Source organism: Fusarium mangiferae, assembly GCF_900044065.1.
Source record: "Fusarium mangiferae strain MRC7560 genome assembly, contig: FMAN_scaffold008, whole genome shotgun sequence".
Classification (NCBI taxonomy): Eukaryota; Fungi; Ascomycota; class Sordariomycetes; order Hypocreales; family Nectriaceae; genus Fusarium; species Fusarium mangiferae.
In genome coordinates this window covers 876,756-895,401 of record NW_024573928.1, presented here as the reverse complement: position 1 = coordinate 895,401, position 18,646 = coordinate 876,756, and the positions used below count along the sequence as shown (strand labels likewise).

General features: G+C 46.8%; 7 protein-coding genes and 2 non-coding genes across 9 annotated transcripts; 2 read left to right on the top strand and 7 right to left on the bottom strand.

Moving 5' to 3' along the window:
- Positions 1-223: 223 nt before the first annotated feature.
- On the bottom strand, positions 224-1,388 carry FMAN_11259 (uncharacterized protein; the record flags this gene model as incomplete). The annotated part of the gene is made up of 4 exons (XM_041834050.1): positions 224-748; positions 798-833; positions 884-1,217; positions 1,273-1,388. The coding sequence occupies 4 exons, from the start codon at positions 1,386-1,388 to the stop codon at positions 224-226; spliced, it is 1,011 nt and encodes a 336-aa protein (XP_041684353.1).
- Positions 1,389-1,857: 469 nt separating this feature from the next.
- On the top strand, positions 1,858-1,947 carry tRNA. The gene is given in 2 exon segments: positions 1,858-1,894; positions 1,913-1,947. It is a non-coding gene; the product is annotated as a tRNA-Glu (tRNA).
- Positions 1,948-2,295: 348 nt separating this feature from the next.
- FMAN_11258 (putative alcohol dehydrogenase I-ADH1) lies at positions 2,296-3,783 on the bottom strand (the record flags this gene model as incomplete). Its single annotated transcript, XM_041834049.1, has 4 exons — positions 2,296-2,386; positions 2,437-2,532; positions 2,583-3,393; positions 3,447-3,783. The coding sequence occupies 4 exons, from the start codon at positions 3,781-3,783 to the stop codon at positions 2,296-2,298; spliced, it is 1,335 nt and encodes a 444-aa protein (XP_041684352.1).
- Positions 3,784-5,744: 1,961 nt separating this feature from the next.
- FMAN_11257 (uncharacterized protein) lies at positions 5,745-9,053 on the top strand (the record flags this gene model as incomplete). The annotated part of the gene is made up of 2 exons (XM_041834048.1): positions 5,745-6,154; positions 6,206-9,053. 2 exons carry the CDS (start codon positions 5,745-5,747, stop codon positions 9,051-9,053), a joined length of 3,258 nt encoding a protein of 1,085 aa, XP_041684351.1.
- Positions 9,054-9,718: 665 nt separating this feature from the next.
- On the bottom strand, positions 9,719-10,174 carry FMAN_11256 (uncharacterized protein; the record flags this gene model as incomplete). The annotated part of the gene is made up of 1 exon (XM_041834047.1): positions 9,719-10,174. The coding sequence occupies one exon, from the start codon at positions 10,172-10,174 to the stop codon at positions 9,719-9,721; it is 456 nt and encodes a 151-aa protein (XP_041684350.1).
- A 317-nt stretch (positions 10,175-10,491) lies between these two features.
- tRNA lies at positions 10,492-10,581 on the bottom strand. Its single transcript is given in 2 exon segments — positions 10,492-10,526; positions 10,545-10,581. It is a non-coding gene; the product is annotated as a tRNA-Glu (tRNA).
- Positions 10,582-11,041: 460 nt separating this feature from the next.
- Positions 11,042-11,995, bottom strand: FMAN_11255 (uncharacterized protein; the record flags this gene model as incomplete). Its single annotated transcript, XM_041834046.1, has 1 exon — positions 11,042-11,995. One exon carries the CDS (start codon positions 11,993-11,995, stop codon positions 11,042-11,044), a length of 954 nt encoding a protein of 317 aa, XP_041684349.1.
- Positions 11,996-12,840: 845 nt separating this feature from the next.
- On the bottom strand, positions 12,841-15,187 carry FMAN_11254 (uncharacterized protein; the record flags this gene model as incomplete). The annotated part of the gene is made up of 2 exons (XM_041834045.1): positions 12,841-14,615; positions 14,662-15,187. 2 exons carry the CDS (start codon positions 15,185-15,187, stop codon positions 12,841-12,843), a joined length of 2,301 nt encoding a protein of 766 aa, XP_041684348.1.
- A 543-nt stretch (positions 15,188-15,730) lies between these two features.
- Positions 15,731-17,620, bottom strand: FMAN_11253 (uncharacterized protein; the record flags this gene model as incomplete). Its single annotated transcript, XM_041834044.1, has 6 exons — positions 15,731-15,953; positions 16,005-16,559; positions 16,607-16,718; positions 16,766-16,940; positions 16,990-17,139; positions 17,189-17,620. The coding sequence occupies 6 exons, from the start codon at positions 17,618-17,620 to the stop codon at positions 15,731-15,733; spliced, it is 1,647 nt and encodes a 548-aa protein (XP_041684347.1).
- Between the last annotated feature and the right edge of the window lie 1,026 nt (positions 17,621-18,646).

The following is an 18,646-nucleotide window of genomic DNA, read 5'->3' as shown; positions in this document are numbered from 1 at the left end:
TTAGTGGTAAAAAGATCTTCATTAGTGACCTCGGACACCATAGTATACCTATTAAATTGTGTTGAGCACGATATCTTACACTGCGCAGAGGCTGTCAATGAATTCTCGGAAAGCTGCGAGTAAAGTCTCTGTTAGATGAGCTAGAGGATGAGAAAAATCTTTTGATGACTATATTAATATCGAAGAGAGCCATATAGGCTTGTCACCACACCTATTCCTACTCTTACTCCCCAGAAGGGGGCTTGATTTCTGTGCCAACAGGAAGTGGCTCGCCTAAATCAATCATATCATCCTTCCAACTCAGTGGCTGAATAAACGTCTTTCTCGAGGGGCCACAACGATCTTCCGCGTTGAGGTTAGCATGGAAGACATTCCAATCCTCCGTACCATCAGGACTCTTGAAGAATGCGTTATGCGCAGGTCCATAAAGCCCATTCTTCGTCTCGAAAATGGGATCGGGTAACTTGGTCCAAGAGTCAGGGCTAAGCGGATCAGAACCTGTTGTGAATTTCATGGCGCCGAGTTTGTAGGCGGGTGTATTGCAGGAGTCAGCAGCGTAGACTACATAAGTTGTTCCAGCCGGGGAGAGAATTCCATAAGGTCCTTCAAGAACGGGTGAATCGGACTTTTCCCACTCGAATTCCGGGTGTGCGATCATTGTGGCGTTGCCGCATGTTGTGGGTGATAGAAGTTTGGCGATCCAAAGAGAGGCACCATCAGGGCTCTTGGGTCCTTCGACGGAAGAGAACTGAGCGAGTATTAGGGAAGGATTTTGGTAAGGGCTGTAAGATACCTACAAGGAAATACTCGGTGCCTTCAATCTCAAAGATGGTCTGAAGGCATCGTTAGTCATAGACCTTTCCAAGACCATGGCCTCACTTACAGCATCGAGCATTCCAGCATTGAAGTTAGGAGGAATAATTGCATCCAGCATCTCATAATCCGCCGACAACGGATTCTCCTTGCCACCTTTGAGAACATATATTCTCAAAGTTGGCAGCATAACATCCCAATTTCCCTCATCACAAATACTTGCTGAGAAGTACACGTACCAGGTATCACCAACTTTGTGCATCTCAGGAGCCCAGAAGTTGCACGCTCTAGTAGCATTGGACCTGTCAGACCAAATGAGTTGGGACTCGGCGGTCTTAAGGCCTTCGATGGTTGGGGCTTTGGTGATGCTGACGTTGGTCCATGTTGTTGAGGTTAGATAGTACCTAAGAGTAGGTTCAGTATGTAACATGCAAGCACTGGTCAGAGGAAGAGTCTCACATTCCATCTTGATAGACGATATGAGGGTCACTTCCTGTTCTTATTGGATTGGTAAACCCAAGAGCAAAGCCTGAGCATAAACCAAGAACTGAAGTGATTACCGACAGGACAAGCATCGTAGAGGCAAACTTTGTTGACAGAGTTCCAAACAAGAGAGAAACTGCACTCTATCGTTGATTGTTGCTGTCTCTTATACTTCGTTCTAACCGATCATTTCCTAAAAAAGAGCCCGTTCTTAGGATAAATCAATACTATGGAGCTCTCGTATAACATGCAGCATATGATCTGATGCCCATGCAGGCCTCCCTATAACAAGCAGCATATACAGCTCGCTATTTGCTCGGTTACCATAAGGTTACCTGGCTGAGAACGGACCGCGGGGTATGTGAGGGGCGGCTACATGATTTAAGCTTGATCGTCATGCTTAAAGAGGGGATCGACAAGTTGTTCACTTTATCCATGCGCTCCAATAGCCTGAGTTCGGACTGGAGTTTAGCTCCTGATTCCTACTATCCGTGTTGATGTCACTCGTAAGCAACTTGGGATCACGCTGCGACATCCAAAGCATAATCACAAGCCTTATCATCCGGTATGGTGTAGTGGCTAACATTTCGCGCTCTCATAACCTGAGGGAACAGTACCGCGGAGCCCAGGGTTCGATTCCCTGTACCGGAGTTTCTTTTTGATCTTTTTGCAAATTGTATATATCTCTGCTAAGAAATTGTCAAGTACCTAGTCAATGCTCAGGTGAAGGATCATGTTCTTTTGCTGGACATGTGCTGTGAGAATCTTATAAGAAATAAATAAGTTATGTTAATACAGTACAGGAAACTTAGAATTGTTATTGAGTCCATCATACCTGTTTTCAATAGCCAAGGAGCCAAAAGTAACTAAGATAGTAGCAACTAGGAATCATTCCTCTCATGCTATGCACAAATCCTCCGTGGTATCATGCCTGTTCCGCAAGCAACGTCAGAAACGCTTTCAATAAACCTCCCATAATATCAAAAACATTCATGGTCATCATCTGCTGGTGTCCACCACATAACGGCCAGCAACGTTGCCTGCAATCATCATATCATAGACCTTCTGAAGTTGTGATAAGCCGACAATCCTAGTTCCATGTTAGTCTTGCCCGTGATTGCATGTAGTGGATATACTTACTTGTATGGTGCCTTGATGAGGCCTTGTCTATAAAACTCAATGGCTTCAGCCGTGTCTTGTCGGTTACCGACATAGCTGCCCTTGATGTTGATTTCACTATTATATCTCATCAATGCGTGTTCTGAGATAGGGTTTGTTCCACTTACCGGACGACTGTGTCGAAAACAGGAGCCTTGACGAAAGCATTGGCTGGCAAGCCAACACAGACAATAGTGCCCTTGCTCTTGACATACTGACTAGCTTGTTGAAATGGCTTCTCACGGGCTGCAAGAAGCAGAACAGCATCAGGGCCAAGGCCACCTGTAGCGTTCTTGATCTCTCCAACGATATCCGTCGATGTCTTGAAGTCAACGAATACATCAGCACCGAGCTCAGTGCAGACCTTGCGCTTCTCGTCTCCACCGTCAAGAGCGGTCACCCGCAGACCCATAGCCTTGGCATATTGAATAGCGAAAGTGCCAAGACCGCCTCCAGCGCCAGCAATAACGACACTTTGTCCTGGTCGAACGCCGGAGGACTTGAGAGCTTTGTAGACTGTAAGTCCAGCACACAGAATAGGTGCTACGCCGGCGAGGTCGCAATCTTTAGGAATTCGCGCGACATGAGCGGCCTTTCCAACAGCATATTGCTGGAATGAGCCATCGACTGTGTATCCCGAGAGGGAAGCTTCTGAGCAAAGTGATTCGTTGGACTGTCGACACTGCTCGCAGCTCATGCAGGAGCCGTGAAGCCACTTCAGGCCAACATGGTCACCGATTTCAACATCCTTGACGAGCTCTCCTCGTGCTACTACGATACCGGCACCTTCGTGACCGCCAACAAGGGGTATCTTCGATTCAAGTGGCCAGTCGCCATTGACGGCGTGAAGGTCTGTGTGACAGACTCCACTATACTTGACATTGATCAGAACCTCATCTGAGCCTGGTGTCGGAACAGGGATCTTTTTATATTGGACAGCTGTTTGCGTCAGAGTCTCTTGTCCATTCCATAAGAGATTATAGCTAGCTTACCTCCACCTCGTTCTTCCAAAACCTGCGCCCACTGTTCGTTAGGAATGATGGGGCTAGTAGCTGTAGCGTAAGCGGCAGTCTTGCCGAGGCTACTGTTAGCACTGAAGCTTGTTGTGATGTTTCCGGCGCTAGCGCGACTGTTAGGGTTATGCCGGGCGCATGATTGTCCTCCTGAAGTTGCACAGCTTGGGCAGAGTGTTCGTTGACTGGAAGAAAAGTTTCGACGGGTCGTTTGAATCTGAGCTGTTGCTGAACGTGCGAGAAGTGCCGTGTTTCGCGTGGCTAGTCTTCCTGTTCGGAGGATGCCAGTTCGCATCACGTTGCTTGACGATAGCATTGTAGTTTTGCTGTAGAGTAATTGTAGGTGCTGTAATTGGGTATAATATGGTGTATTGCAATTGGGTGAGTCAAAGCTTGGATATATAGCAGCGACATGCTTCAACTTATAAAAGAAGCATCTGTCAGCCCATAATGATAATTCTGTGGTGCCACGGGGTATCAACCGGTTCTGGATATTGCTTTTGATCAGATCATATTCAGCCAAACTCTAAAACGGACCCAAACTACCGGAGATGGTGTAAAGTCGTGGGCCTGTGAGTTACTGTGAACCGCGCTACGATATACCTTTATCCGCGGAGATGCGGCAGAGCCAGGTGACCCCGTGGGGTCTACGTCCACTGTAGAAACCGTTCAAGCCAGTCTCGTGTACTGAGCCATGTGCTTTGCGCAATCCCCGCAGTGGAAACGTCTTACCATTCCGCAAAAGAGTGAGCCGATTCTTTTCTGACGTTGTAGCGATGGGTTCCAGTTCCATTGCTGAGCCGCCAACAGACGCCGACGTCCACCAATGGGTCTGAGGGAGTAAGCATATCTGACCTCCCGGGGCCCTATGGAGAAGGTGACACAACCCCCAAAGACCCCAAAGGATGTGCTAGGCATGTCTGCTGTTTGACCCCAATTACAGGGCTAGAAATATCCCGAATTATCCGCGATTGCTCTGTAAACAGCGAGAGGCATTTGTATTTCTACGCGCACCAATGCCAGAGATATAGAGCTGGTGATCTCTGCATGTCGAAGGGTAACAATTGAAGGATCCAAAAAGCAATAAATCCCAACAGTGACAGCTGCAGCGTTGCAGTCGTGTAATTATACCGAGAAGAACGTGAAAGCGAGCCTGGAAATTGAGTTCCTTCCATCTTGATCCACTGCGGAGCCTTTCCCACGTGTCCCGTCCCGTGCCTGGGCTACGAAAGCCGCATTCGCAATCCGCAATTTGTATCGCACTCAAGTACTGGAATTATGACTCCGAATTCTAGAACCCCGCCAACATCAGGAGATTTGGGCCTTTACGTCACGCGAGGCTGTCACTGAATCGACGTTTCTTTTCGATCAAGTCTCCGAGGTTCGGAAAACGTTTACTCATAAGCTTTTGCCGTTGGTATGCGGAGGGACAATGGCCTTCAGTGGTAGGGAGAAACTCGATTGAGTTTGTGAAGCCGTGAGTTTCAGAGGCCACTCTAACTCCAACCAAGATTGTCTTGCCTCGCGAATCCGAATTCAGTCGCAAGTAAGATCAGGCTGGGCCTGAGAGATTCAAGCCACAGTAATAGGTACTATCTATACATTATTACATATTTAATATCTTGAACAATCTGAGGAGGACCATGATCGTTCACGGGACATTTGCCAAATTCTTGGTACAATTCTTCAGCCCAAACGACACCATTAGTCACTGACAATAGCCTCTCCAGTGCCCAGGCCACGAATCAAAGAAGCCACGTCCAGAAAAGAAAACAAGACCTTATAAATACTAACAATAGCATATCGTGAGAAATACGAGCCCGATGTATTCGTGTTGGTTTGGATCATGTTTCAGCCACTCTCGATAGGCAGCCCTATACTAAGATCCTGCATGACGACGCATATGCACAAGCTCGCTATTCTTAATCGACTATCTAGAGAAATATGATGTTAGGTAGACAATGGTCCCCTGCTAACACTATGTCATCGCTCCCAGAAAAGGCCAGGTCCATGTTTCGAGTGAGCGTGGCGCAGCGAATACGAAGACTCCCGTGATCTGACCAGTAGTGCTCAATATCCCTGCCCGTCAATTCAGTACTGTGGTTGGCTTGAGCAACGTTAAAAATAGCTGTCTTACTGAACTACCAGGCCTCTATACAGATGAACCATGGGTAGTAGTATAAGCATGTGTCATTGTTGAAGCTTTAGTATAATTACACCTACGGGAATGTTTCATATTGATTGTATCAGCATTTCCCTTGATTTATTCTAATGATCATGAACGACACAACTAGCATCACCATTGCCGCTGCCCGACTTGTTGGAATAACAGACGAAGCAATACGATTCTTTCAACAACTTGATAGAAATACCAAATTTGTCTCGAAAAGGGTACAGCAGCTTGAGAGCTTTTCAAGATTAGCGAAGGATATTGAGCTGAAACCTTCAGCTGATGACCACAACGACGAAGAACAACTCGATCTGACCAAACAGATATTAATTTACTGTTACAAACTCATCAACAGAATTCTCTCTCGAATTGAGTGGGTTGATAATGGCGGTAGACACACTTCTACTCAGCAAGGACTACTTGGGGTCTATGCTGAGCTGAATAGTCGCGAAGTAAAGGCTCTATTTGGAGATCTACATAGAGAGCAGCTTTGTCTCGTAGCTTTTCGAAAATCAAGGTATGTGCCCTTTCGAATTATCTATTTAGGTCTTGATCTAATTATTAAAAGGTTTCGACCACTCTCTTGGGCTTCAGAGTCTGATGGTCGTTCTTTGGAATATTCTCATACTTTCAAAGATCGCGAGAAAGAGTTCTTGAACCTCTTATTCGTCACAGATCCCAGGGAAGACCGTGCTGCACTTGTATCATCAAAAGGGCCAATAGTCAAAGAAACATGTACGTGGTTTACTGAAACATCCGCATACAGGTCATGGATCTCAGGCTCCAGTGACTCCAGAGGCCTTTATATCCAGGACGGCGAAGGTCACGGCAAGACTATGTTGGCGATTTACCTAACTGAGCAACTGGAGAAGCTCACTGCTTGTATGTCAACCGACATAGTCTTATACTTCTTTTGCAGCCACGGAAATATCAACGCCAACTCTGCCGCGGCTGTCCTTCGTGGTTTTATCTGGCAGCTTTGCAGATTACGTCCAGAGCTTTTACATCACGGGCTCAAGAGGACTGTATCGGCCGACAAAGGGAACATTGCGTTAGCAACTAACTCAGTGGAAACTCTTTGGCAAATATTCACCGCGATGGTCCAGGATCCTAACGCAGGAACTGTTACATGTGTTGTTGATGGGCTTGACGAATGTGATGAACTGTCGATCAAATCATTGGAGGAGAGGTTCATGGAGCTGCTATCTTCAGAAAATGAAGGTCGTCGAAAGTTCCGGATCCTTCTAACTAGTCGCCATCCATGCCAACGAGACAATCTTTCTACTGGGTTTTCAGTAATCTGCCTAGACTCAGATGCACACAAGTACAACGCTCAAGGTGTACAGCGTTTGATCGATCATCGTGTTTCGAATATCGCACTTGATCATGGCTGGTCTCAAGACTTTCAAGAACAGATGAACAAGAGCCTCACAAAAAAGGCTGGGAGCTCGTTCCTCTGGGCGAGCTTAGCTGTTTCTGGACTCAAAGGTCAAGACGAAGGTACTGCAGCACAGTACCTTGAAGATCTGGCTGGAGACATCAACGCCATCTATGAAAGATCTCTGCAGGCCATTCCGCTAGAGTTTCGCCAAAAAGCACGATCACTCTTGACTTGGGTAACCTTGGCATATCATCCGCTGAGCCTTGAGGAATTAAGCACTCTTACCAGCGATGAATTTTCAACGCCAGATACTGCTTTGATAAACCTGAAGGTTTGTTTGGGCTACTGTGAGACTCTTCTTATGACCAAGACCGAGATAAGAAGGCTTGGCTCTGGATATGAAACCATAGAAACCGTTCAATTCTCCCACCGATCAGCAAAAGATTATTTGCTTCAACCTTATGTTCTTCGAACCCCAAGCGACACCGATTCTGACTTCGACTTCTTTCAAATCATCCCAGATAACGGCCATGAGATTCTCGCCTCTCGCTGTTTGGAAATCATGGAGGAAGGCCTCAAGGTAGAGGCTGAAAGGGATACTTCTGTGGAGTATGCTCATGTTTTACCTTACGCCTCAAGATTTTGGTTCAAACACCTCCAAGAATGTCCCGAAAAACTTTGCAATGAGACCTTGGCCAAAAGAGCGTTGAGTTTCCTAACTCGAAAGCATGAGAAGCGAAGACTCTGGTTCTCTCATCTATCCAAACTGAGACACGGGCGGGGACATATATCGACCATTCCCTCGACAGCATCCGAGCATCATGACACGATTGCGGGGCTTGAATACATCAATGGAAGTGCTGTTATATTCTTCAAACACCCAAAAGACACGACTTCCGCAACTCAGCTCCAAGCACTCCAATTGGCATGTCTGCTTGGTATTACTGCCATAGTTAGAAAGATTGTCGTTAGCGCAAGCATTTTATCCTGTATAGGACAAGCCGACATTCGTTCGCTTTACAGTTACTCTCGAACGAGACCAAGGAGTGAGGATCGATTGATCAGGGTCCAAAGAGGTGGAGTGCTACAACTGAGCACGGCAGAGATCGTGGCTATGACGCCTATTGAACTTGCGATCCTCAACGGCCATCAAAAAGTTGCTTCGCTATTGCTCGACCGCTATCCTCGACGCAGCATATGGCAGGATCCATCATTTGCTTTGGCTACTGCTATTAGTCGCTGCGATGAATATCTGGTCACGCTACTAGTAGAGGCTGGCGCCCCAAGGATCAGAGCCTCTCGGCAGCTAGAAGGACCTATCTGCACTGCTGTGGTCAACCGAAGGCTTGATGTAGTCAAGTTTCTTTGTTGCTCTGAAGCCAAGATATGGGCGCAACCCAATTCGAAGTTGGATGAAGTAACACGAGCTTTATTGTGTCTTTCCAGTGATGCCGATTCAAGCACACTCGATGGAATGGTCTTTATTCAATATGCAAAAGTTTTACTCTGCGGGGGTGCATCTCCAGATGGCTTCAACCTGTATGGGGAAACCCGTGGCTTCAGGCACTGGAAACGGGCTGTTTTGGAATATCTACACAGACATGGCATCACCCTACAGAACTTGGGACCATATCCCAATAGAGAGACCCCTCTTATGGTGTTCATCTCTTCAATAGCTAGAAGCAGCCCATTTCCTGACCCAGTAGAGACTGTTCAGTTCCTCTTGGACTCTGGAGCATCTGTCAACCAAACAGATCTGAAAGGCTGGACTGCATTGCATCACGTTGCCAACCAAATTGCTCTGGGCAGAGCGAAGAAGACTTACGAAACTAAAGATGACGCAGAAGAATATCAACTTTATAAAATCGCGAATCTTCTTATAGCAGCTGGTATTGATCAAGAGTTGGAGGACAGAGAGAAGCGAAGAGCCGCTGATATCCTGCGCGTGGTGGGAGCGCCAATCTGGAATAGAAATATCTCGGAGTATGAATCATTTTTAAGGAGGGAGCCACTAAGTAGAATGTCACTAACTTAGATAACTTGATGCATAGTTTCTGATATTGGATCTCATGCAGAACAGGCCTTATTTGTTATGACTGAGACCGTAAGTAATGGATGTGATCTTCACTATAAACTTACCACTTTATTATCGTTTATTAACTTGACAGAAAACTTTCAGTATGCAGCTTCTTATTTTTCTCATCCGTTTCGCAAAGAATCTGAGAGTTTGATAGTGGCGTTCTTGATGTCTATTGTCAAAGCGGGTTGATGAAACTGCTGGGAACGAAGAAGAAAAGCGATTGGGCCTGTAATGGCAGCCTAAAAACAAAATAAAAGTTCGATGGTTCACTCTAGTGCTGATGGTATATTGGTTTGCAGTGTCCACCTTGGCCCGGAGCTAGTAACTTCAATGAAGCACGGATTATGAAATTCTTTCAAGAGAAACCCCATGGTCTAAATAGTGACCCAGAGGGAAAATTGTAAATTAGGATTAAAAACGATTTTAAGGAATAATGGCAACGCTGTTTTCCTTGATCCACCCTCGCTCAGATAGAATTGAACATATGATACACCAAGTCTTCCAATTCTGCGGTGAGTGACACGATACCCAGTGACTTATGCAACCCAGACTGACGGCCGTATTTCGAGCTTGATCAGCTTGGGTGGGCTGATAGTACTGGCACGATGGCAGTGCAGAATTTAGTTCGCAGGTATGCAAACGGCGTTTATACAAAGGCACAAGTTGATCAGCCCATCAAGACACAGGTCTGTGTATTCGGCACAGTTGTCAGCAGTAGAGCATGAATAACCTTCAACCACAGCGGTGGTCGTGGTGCTTGCGGCCTCGGTAGTGGTAGACTCTTCAGCGATGGCCGTAGTAGTGGTAGGGATGTCGGTAGTGGTAGACTCTTCGATGACAGCGGTAGTGGTAGACTCATCAACGATGGCCGTGGTAGTGGTGGGAATATTGGTTGTCTCGGTCTCTGTGGCGCTCTCGATGGTAGTGGATGTGAGATCGGTAGTACTGTCAACAACAGTTGCGGTTAAGGTGACCTCAGTGGTGGTTCCGGCTAGAGTTGTCGACGGACGGCAGGGGCCTGCATTTACAGCAGCAGCAAAGAGTGCCAGAGCACGTAGAACGTTGGAAGACAGCATCATGACTAGTAAAAACGAATGACAGTCAAAACGACAGAGATGAGTGAATGAGTGAGAATATAGAAGAATCAACCAAGAAAAAATGGTAGGAAAGTCGGGTTATTTACCTCTTTCCCCTGACTGTTGTTAGACTGTGTATTGGCTCTACATCTAATCAAATCGTGCATGTCACTAGTGAATACTATTAAAGTGGCGTTAGGCGCCATCGCGAATTTGCTTTTGCGCTGGCAGGGCTGATCACTAACGCCACACACTAAAAGCTCGGCTAAATGGAACATGGAGCGCGATTGAACAAAATTGCAAAAGAATAATGATTTCTCCGGTACAGGGAATCGAACCCTGGGCTCCGCGGTACTAATCCCTCAGGTTGTGAGAGCGCGAAATGTTAGCCACTACACCATACCGGATGTTGCTGCTTGTGATTAGGGGTCTCGTATTTTGTGAGATGTTTGCCAAGCTCAACTTGCTCGTCACGATACCAGGAGTTAGTTTCTGAAGTCTGGGTAATATCAAACAGTGGCCTGCTGCCAGCTGCTAGCTGCATGTTTCGAGGCTCACTCTCAGTTTTTTTCTATAAAATGCAGTCCAAAGTCAATGCAAATCAAGGTTCTAGCTTGTGCCAACCATATATCATACCCCAATCACTGTTCAAGTCTTCGTTGTAAAGGTAAAAGCCCCATGGCCTTGAACAAGGCTGACGGCAAGAGGGAGTATCAAACCCTAATTATACGGATCATGGTGATACAATTTTATGTCCAAGTTGCTTCAGTCAGATAGAATTAAGTATATTTCACTCCGAGCAATAGACCAGATAAACTGACAAATTACATTACTCTATATCTAATAAACAACTATCTAAAATATTATCTAGGGCTTTGGAAAGAGGTCCTTGTACTGCAACAAAGCCTCCTGATACGGAATCGGCTTCCTACCCGTCAACTTCTCAACATTGTCATTCATCTCAGCCATGAACCCAGTCGCAACCATCTCTCCACAGCACAAAAGATCGCCAATACACAACTTCATGGGCAACTTTGAGAAGTCACCAAAGAAGTCCGCGGGCAATCCATGATCTAACCACCAACTCTTCAACTCCTCATCAGGAAGATCGACAATTTCTCCCTTGTACCCTGTTTGCTCACACATCCACTTGAAAACCTCCTCGTTGGTGACGGCTTTGGGACCTGTGATCTCGTACACTTTGTTAGGTTCGCCGCGGCCTAGGAGCAGAGCGGCGAGGACGTTGCCGCAGTCTTCGCGGGCAACGTATGCGCCTGCTTTGCCGTGTGTGTTGACGAGCCAGCGATCACCGCAGAATTTCCACGAGGGCGCAAAAAGAGTTGGAATGTTATCTGCGTACAGGTAATTCCTCTGGATATTGTACTCAAGGCCAGAAGCGTAGATAATCTTCTCGATAAAGTGGTGATCTCTGGGAAGGAAAGGAATATCCTCCTCATTCTCAGCCTCAATGCCCGCTCCACAGAAGGAGGTATAGCAGACTCTCTTGACGCCACATGCCTTGGCAGCGTCAACGACAGTTTGGGCCTGACGGCGTCGACCTTCGCCAAAGAGCCAAGTTGAGATGAGAGACACAGCTTCAGCGCCTTGGAAAGCCGCCTTGAGACTCTCAATGTCGTCGTAGGTGGCTGTCACGACTTTTGCGCCTTTGTCGGTCCACGATTTGCGGAGGTCAGCGGGGATAGCTTCGTCTTTGTATGTGGTGAAGACGAGTTCATCGCCAGGTTTGGCGATTTCTGTGGCGAAGCTTGCTGCGATACGGCCTAGATTGCCGTCTGCGCCTGTGAGAACGTACTTTGGCATTGTAATAGATTGAATGACTTGTAGCTGAATGTAGTACAGAACATACAGCCCTCAGCCCTGGAGCTGAAGGTCTTTCTTTTATACGTAATCAGTATCTCCATATACGCTTCGGGTCACACCATCTGCAACATGAGATGTTACACCGGGCGATCGAATTCCAAAAGAAGTCCTGTAATTCCGAGCTTGGCCGATCATGTCAGATCCGGACCCAGCGCGGCGGTAGGGCTCCGCCACTAGTCAGTGACATCAGGTCATGTCTAGAAGCGATATCTCGTGTTTCTCTAGACTAAGAGATTTTTATCGAGTTACTTTTCTATCACCAGATAAAACATGCAATTGGCGCACGTTCCCGATCTCCTTGACTCATGCTATCTTTGGAATTGTAACACATATTCTCGGTTATCCCACGCTTAAGTGATGTATGATGTTTCGCAAACATCATACCGAATGAACCTAGCGGGGCATCGAACATCAAGTTCCTGGCGGGATAGATTCCGCTCCGGTGGGATATGTCGCTTAGAGTGTCGGTGAACTTTATCTAATGACCAATTATCCATTCCTTGACAATGGAATTTGTCACCTTGTTGAGATCGACGGACTATTCGAGGTATTACATCCTGAGTCGGTCGATGGGTAGACAACTTTCAACTTCACCGCCATGACTGATGTTACGCAAAGGGTGGATGCTCTGGTTTTACTGGCACCTTGATATATCAGATCATGAACTGAACACTTCTCCATTCCGTTGTTGTCTTCATCGGCTCGCCTCCCCTTTCTTATCTGACCAATTGTTCAGATTATCCAGATCTATTCAACTCTGCCCATCATGACGAAACCTTGGGCAGCTAAATGATATACATGCCCATCTCCTTCGAGTCCCTCTCATGATTCCAGCCCTGGGTCATATAATTCGTGATAAATCCCACCCTTTGATAAACATTTTCAAACTTCCGAACCTCTTCGGGCTGCTTCTTTAAAATCATATCATCTGCTTTGACCAACACCATCGCCGCATCGTCATCCCAAGCATTTCTTGTGCTCATTCTTGTCGAAAACCTGAGGCAGAATAGCTCATTATTCTTCAGGTTTCGCAGTTTCCAAAGGCTATCCGGCCTGTCAAATGGTTTTCTTGTATCATACCCTGGTTTTTCTAACCAAACCATATTTCCATCGATGGAAAAGGTTATAGGCATGACACGGCCGGTGAGAAAGATGTACCCAGAGTCCACGGCTCCAAACTGGTTGTGCCCGCTAAGAGGGCATGCTGTACGATCAAAATCCACGGCCACAAAGAACTTGTCAAACTCAAAGCTCTCAACTCCCCATGTCACACCGCGATGAACGCTGAGCCAGCTCCAGCTCGGTGCGATGTACTCTGGTTCCTCACCCGAGTCTTTTTCATCTGGCATCCAGCGTAAATCGTTGAGCAGATCCTTCTCCCAAAGACCTGCGAGGTATCTTCCTGTAAGTTTATTGGACCACTCAGTAGCCAATCCTGCAACGGCTGGAAGGCCATCGGTTCGCTTGGTAATATTCTTTTGGGAATACTGAACAATCAAGTCTCGCCAAAGTTCATGATGCTCTATGAACTCTTTGATCTCTCCCTTTAGGGGGGCTGCGGGATTGGTAGATGAGCCTCGGTAGCTCTTTGTTCCGGTGATAAATTTGTGTCCTGTCTTCATGATTCGACGAGCAGGTACCAGTGGGTCATCCTCATGCTTCTCCAGAGCACCGCACTCGCACTCCATTGAAGATAGACAGTCGAAGATCATCTCACTCTTGGTGTAGTGGAGAATTCGAGTTGCCAAGAGCCTTTCCTGGAAACACCAAGCCCTTGTCATCAAAGGATAATCATAGACCTCAGAAACCGTGGTTCCAACAATAGGGTTTGATGATCCTTTGGAGCCGTTGGGGTCTGTGTTCCAACCAAAGACTGCATGCTTCACCACCTTTCGTCCATAGATCTCAAATGGCATTCCGTCGGGACATGTTCCGGAAACTGTGACGAAATGCTCTCTTTGAAATAGACAGCCACCAGCCCCATCAGCGGATCCAGTGGCAGCCAGTACAAGCTCCGCACCGTTATAGATGGACGCCATCTTGGCTGCTTCGATTTCCCAGTCTTGCTTGTCATCTTGAACGATGCAAAGAGAGTCTATCCAGACATATCGAATGCCCAACTCTCTCGAGATGATAACCGCATCTTGGAATGTTTTGGCGAAGCGGTCGAACGGAATGTTTTGCTTCCACTGGTCGAGAGTTGCCTTCGTCGAGATCAAGTGCTGAGTCTTTCCCCAGCAATGAGATAACGCAATGTATGGTTCTGTAATCTGCTGTGTGGCGTCATCGTGAACAAAGATGTGGATTCCATCGTTGGTATCAGGCCCAATATCTATGACTCGTTTCGGTAGCTGCGGGTTTGATGAAGCCTCGCCTTCTGTGCAAATTGTGTGAGTATCTTTGCAGGTTTTGATCCAGCTTTTGACCCTATCGAAAGATGACTTGGAAGTTGGATCTGGCTCAATATGGCTTGCATGTCCACCCATTTCAGCAGGAAGACTCCAGTCAGGACGTTCAACGTTCATCGATGAGCCAATAGTTGGCCATGGGCAGGGCGAACCTATATGTGTGAGCTATCGCTCTAGACAGTGAATTCCGTGTCTTACCAGGGAGGGTGTATATCTCGAAACTCTCAAGAACGTCTCCATCCGTGCTTCCGCCACCGGATGAAAACATGTCAAAGTCGTCAGGAGGGCTCCCACGGATAAGCTTCATCCTTAAGACGTTCCCTTTACAGAAGACAATGTCCAACCATAGCTCAGGATCACTGGTATCCACTGATCCTTTGGTCAACTTCTTCAACATCTCTTGAAGAAGGAAACAAGAAGGGCAACCTCCAGCTACTGTCCCAGGAACATCAGGCAGGTAGACACTGATCTGCCACGAAGCATAGTCGATGCGACCTCGCCCTGCCCAATCAGGAGGTTCATCTAGATTACCGGCCGTAGCCGCTCTGCCTGCATTGATGGAACCGGAATTTTCGTGCATAGCTATACCAGCCAGAGGAACAGCGGTGGCAGTCGACCCTCCGTAGAGATTCCAGCATGTTCGACACAGTGTCGGGTCTTTTCGAATATCATCTTCAGTGTCCCCGGTTGGGTATGGTGCTCGCTTGAGATCGAGTGAAGCCATAGTAAGCTGACCCCGCAGTGAGGATCCCCGTACAGTAAATCGCGTAATTAAAGAGCAAGAGTTGGCCACAGTAACAATTGTTTAATGACTTTGTTATATGATCTGACTATGAAGAGACTGGACTTGAAACGAGTTTGGGCATCATTTGTTTTATCTCACCTGGCTGGGTCCTAAGGTCATGTGATGCATCAGATAGCCAATCTGGCTGATGCAAGAGGGTCAGCAACCTGATGAATACGTAAGGCACTTCCATTTTCCACGAAACCGCTTTATAGATTCATGTGTTGTATTCTATGTACAGTCCTTAGGTCAAGCTTTAGTCCTTAACTTCATCTCATGTCAAATTGTACTGATTAAATCTAATCCAGATTTAAGAGAGTGACCAGGGGTCTTTGTTTGGATGTATGAAAAGGTCTATAGAGCAAGGTAAATTTAGAACTAAGTAACCTAGATACAGCGAACTTTGTAAGAGAAAAGTTTCAAGGGGGCAATGTAGAAGAGAATTCCAAGCAAGAGGAGGAAAGCTAATATCAGTGACTGAAATCAAACGTTGCAAGGGAAGTTGGTCATATCATCCCGACTATTGCCATACCACAGGTAGTAGTTCTCAATGATTTCATCCATGGTGCAAATTGGGATGTTGAAGACACCAGGGGCCTCGATACCACTACCAGCGAGGCTATCAAGGACCTCTCGGCTAGGCTCATCCCCAAGATCAAGCTTGAAGCCGTTCTTACCGCCATTAGCAGCCTTTGAATTGAGAGACCTATAAAGTCAGTAAGGTATCGTTTTTCGTGAGTATATGAAGGAAGCTTACCCAATAATGACGTTATCGAGTGAGATGTCAGTAAACTTCTTGTCCTTCAAAGACTGCCATCCAGGAGGAAGAGCAAAGCCACCACAGTCAGAGTCGCCAGACTTGCTGTCACAATTGGTGTTACGATCACGACCACCAAGGAGCCAATAGGACTTCCCATTGAAGCAGAAACGGCCGTCCTTCAAAGCACCATCATCAATCCAGTGCTGGTACATAGTCGTGAAAGTAGCTTCCTTGTTCCAACCAGGATCTTCGTCGCAAGCAACATCAGACTCTGCGATGAAGGGAATGATGATATCGGGGGAGTACTGCCATGCCATAGGGATCAAAAAGGCGTTGATGGCGTGCTTGACTTGCTTGGCGTGGTCGCCACGATCGAGAAGCCAGTTATCGCCGAACATAGAGGCATCAGAAATCATGGCACCGAGTTGATTGTAGCCATCTTCGGAACCGCCAAAGAGCCACTTCTGGGTTGCGAGGACGCCGTCCTTCCAGCCTTCTGTGAGGCCTTGCATTTGAGCAGTGAGACCGTTCTGGACCCCAAGCTGGTCTTGGCTGGCGCAATTGTCAGTTGAGAAATGAAACGGGGTGGTAAAACATACGCTCTGCCGTTGAGGATATCCTTGGTGAGTGTCAAAGAGTTCTTGACAAGATCATTGGTAGTATCCTTCAGCGTACCAGCATTAGTGCCATCACTGAACTTGGGGCCGATCACTGTCCATCGTCAGTCTGTGTCCATCAATATGAGAAGAACAACATACGCTTGTTCCAAGCAGGGCCCATGACAATACCCCAAGCCATCAAGGCAATATCAATGAGAATAGCAGTAGCAAGACCTCCCTCCTTGGGAGGTACCTTGCCAAACTCTGAGGCAATGGTGCCAATGTCGTTATCACGAACGGCATCGCCAACAGCGTTCCAAATGTTGGAGTGCATCTTGCCATTATTAGGAAATTGAGCTGCCAGGATCTTGAAAGGGACTCACAGCAAAGATGTTCTCAAAGGAGTGAAGAATAAAGTAGCCAGCAGGAACACTAGTAGAGTGGCACTGGAGGTTGAGATCTTCACATCCACTGCCTTCATCACTGAAAGTCTCGCAGAACATGTCTTGAGGGCCGTGAAAGAAGTTGGAAACCTACATATATTAGCCACAATACTTCTCCATGCTCCACCTGGAAACTCACATTGTTAGAAAAGTGCTTCTGCTCACGTCCGCCAGTAATGTTCATCTTCCATCCTTCAATAACAGCACTCCAAGCATCACCAGCATCGACATTCTTCCAGCGATCAGGTCCATACAGAGTATGGTCCTTGACGCCATCAGCCTCACAGTTCACAGAGCGCCAGTCATTGGTATCCTCAGCAGGGATGGGTGCCTCGAAGGGGACTGTAGCGGTGGGCTGTGAGACATCCTCAGCTTGCTTCACCTCTGGAACAGGAGTGATTTCGGTGGCTGGTGCATCTTGACGCTTAAAAGCATTGGGAGGAAGAACAGGGGGGACCAAAGCGTGCTTGGGGAAAATTGCATGATTGTTTGCGGGATGGGCTGTGCCAGTGGAAGAGAGAGAAAGGAGGACCGAAGTGGTCAGAAGAAGAGGTTGTGTCCAGCGTGCCATTTTGGAGTCGGCCTTTTCGTAGCTTGCTGTTTATCTTTAGTCACAATCTTCTTCATCATGGAGTTCTCAAGATATTATATACTCTTACTATCACTAGTTTCTGAACCCATAATATCGAAGGATCAGCAGATCAAATTCAAAAGTAAGCCCTAGATGGGCGTCATGCAACCTTCGAATTTACTCTTGAATCCTTCTGAGCTTCCTCAACCTCACTCGGTGTTGATATTCAGAATCATCTTGGTCCTGAATAATCCTTCTCGCTAATCTAGTGCCCGTCTCTTGGCGAGTTCACCAGTTAGAAGTGTAGATGACGGCACGTAGTGGTAGGGGTATGTTTTGACTTAATACAGGGGCCCGGACTTTGTTTATTAGTCCCTGCTTCATAAGGAATTCCGTTTGGGTTAGAGACAGAGCTTGGGAGATCATTTGCATGGGAATCCCTGTATGAACGATTAGGGTGAGGCAGTCTTGAAGATCCTACTTTCAAGTACTTGTGTATTAGCCTGCGTCTTGCATTGCACTTTTGACGGCATCGTGCGCATCCTCCAATCTGGATAGTGCGATCTTGGTTGAATCCGCTTGGAAGAAAAGTGCAACGTCTCTTGGTTTTGCACTGGGGCCCGTGAAATCAGGAAACCTACGGTACTCCATTTCAAATCATCATCAACCGTGGTCGCCGTCCAATATTGGAGAACTTAATGGCGAAAGTGCTAAATTAAGATCACTTTAGCTTGAGCTTACGGATATTTAGTGTTTATGCATAACAAGAATCAGGATTAGTTGCAACCTTATATCACAGGTTCCGTGGCGTTACTCTTCTCAGCCCTGCGAAAAAGCAGCTTACATGCCAATCCTTCCGGAAAGTTATCCCATATTACGGATAGGAGATAAGTAATGGATATTCCCTGTTTTGGTGACCGAGTCGAGCAAGCCTGGTCCTTTTTCAAGGTCTAAACCTCAATTTGTTCAAGAATAACAGACTTGTGAGTCGTGTGAAGGATCCCGATCCTCTAAAGCATGATTAAC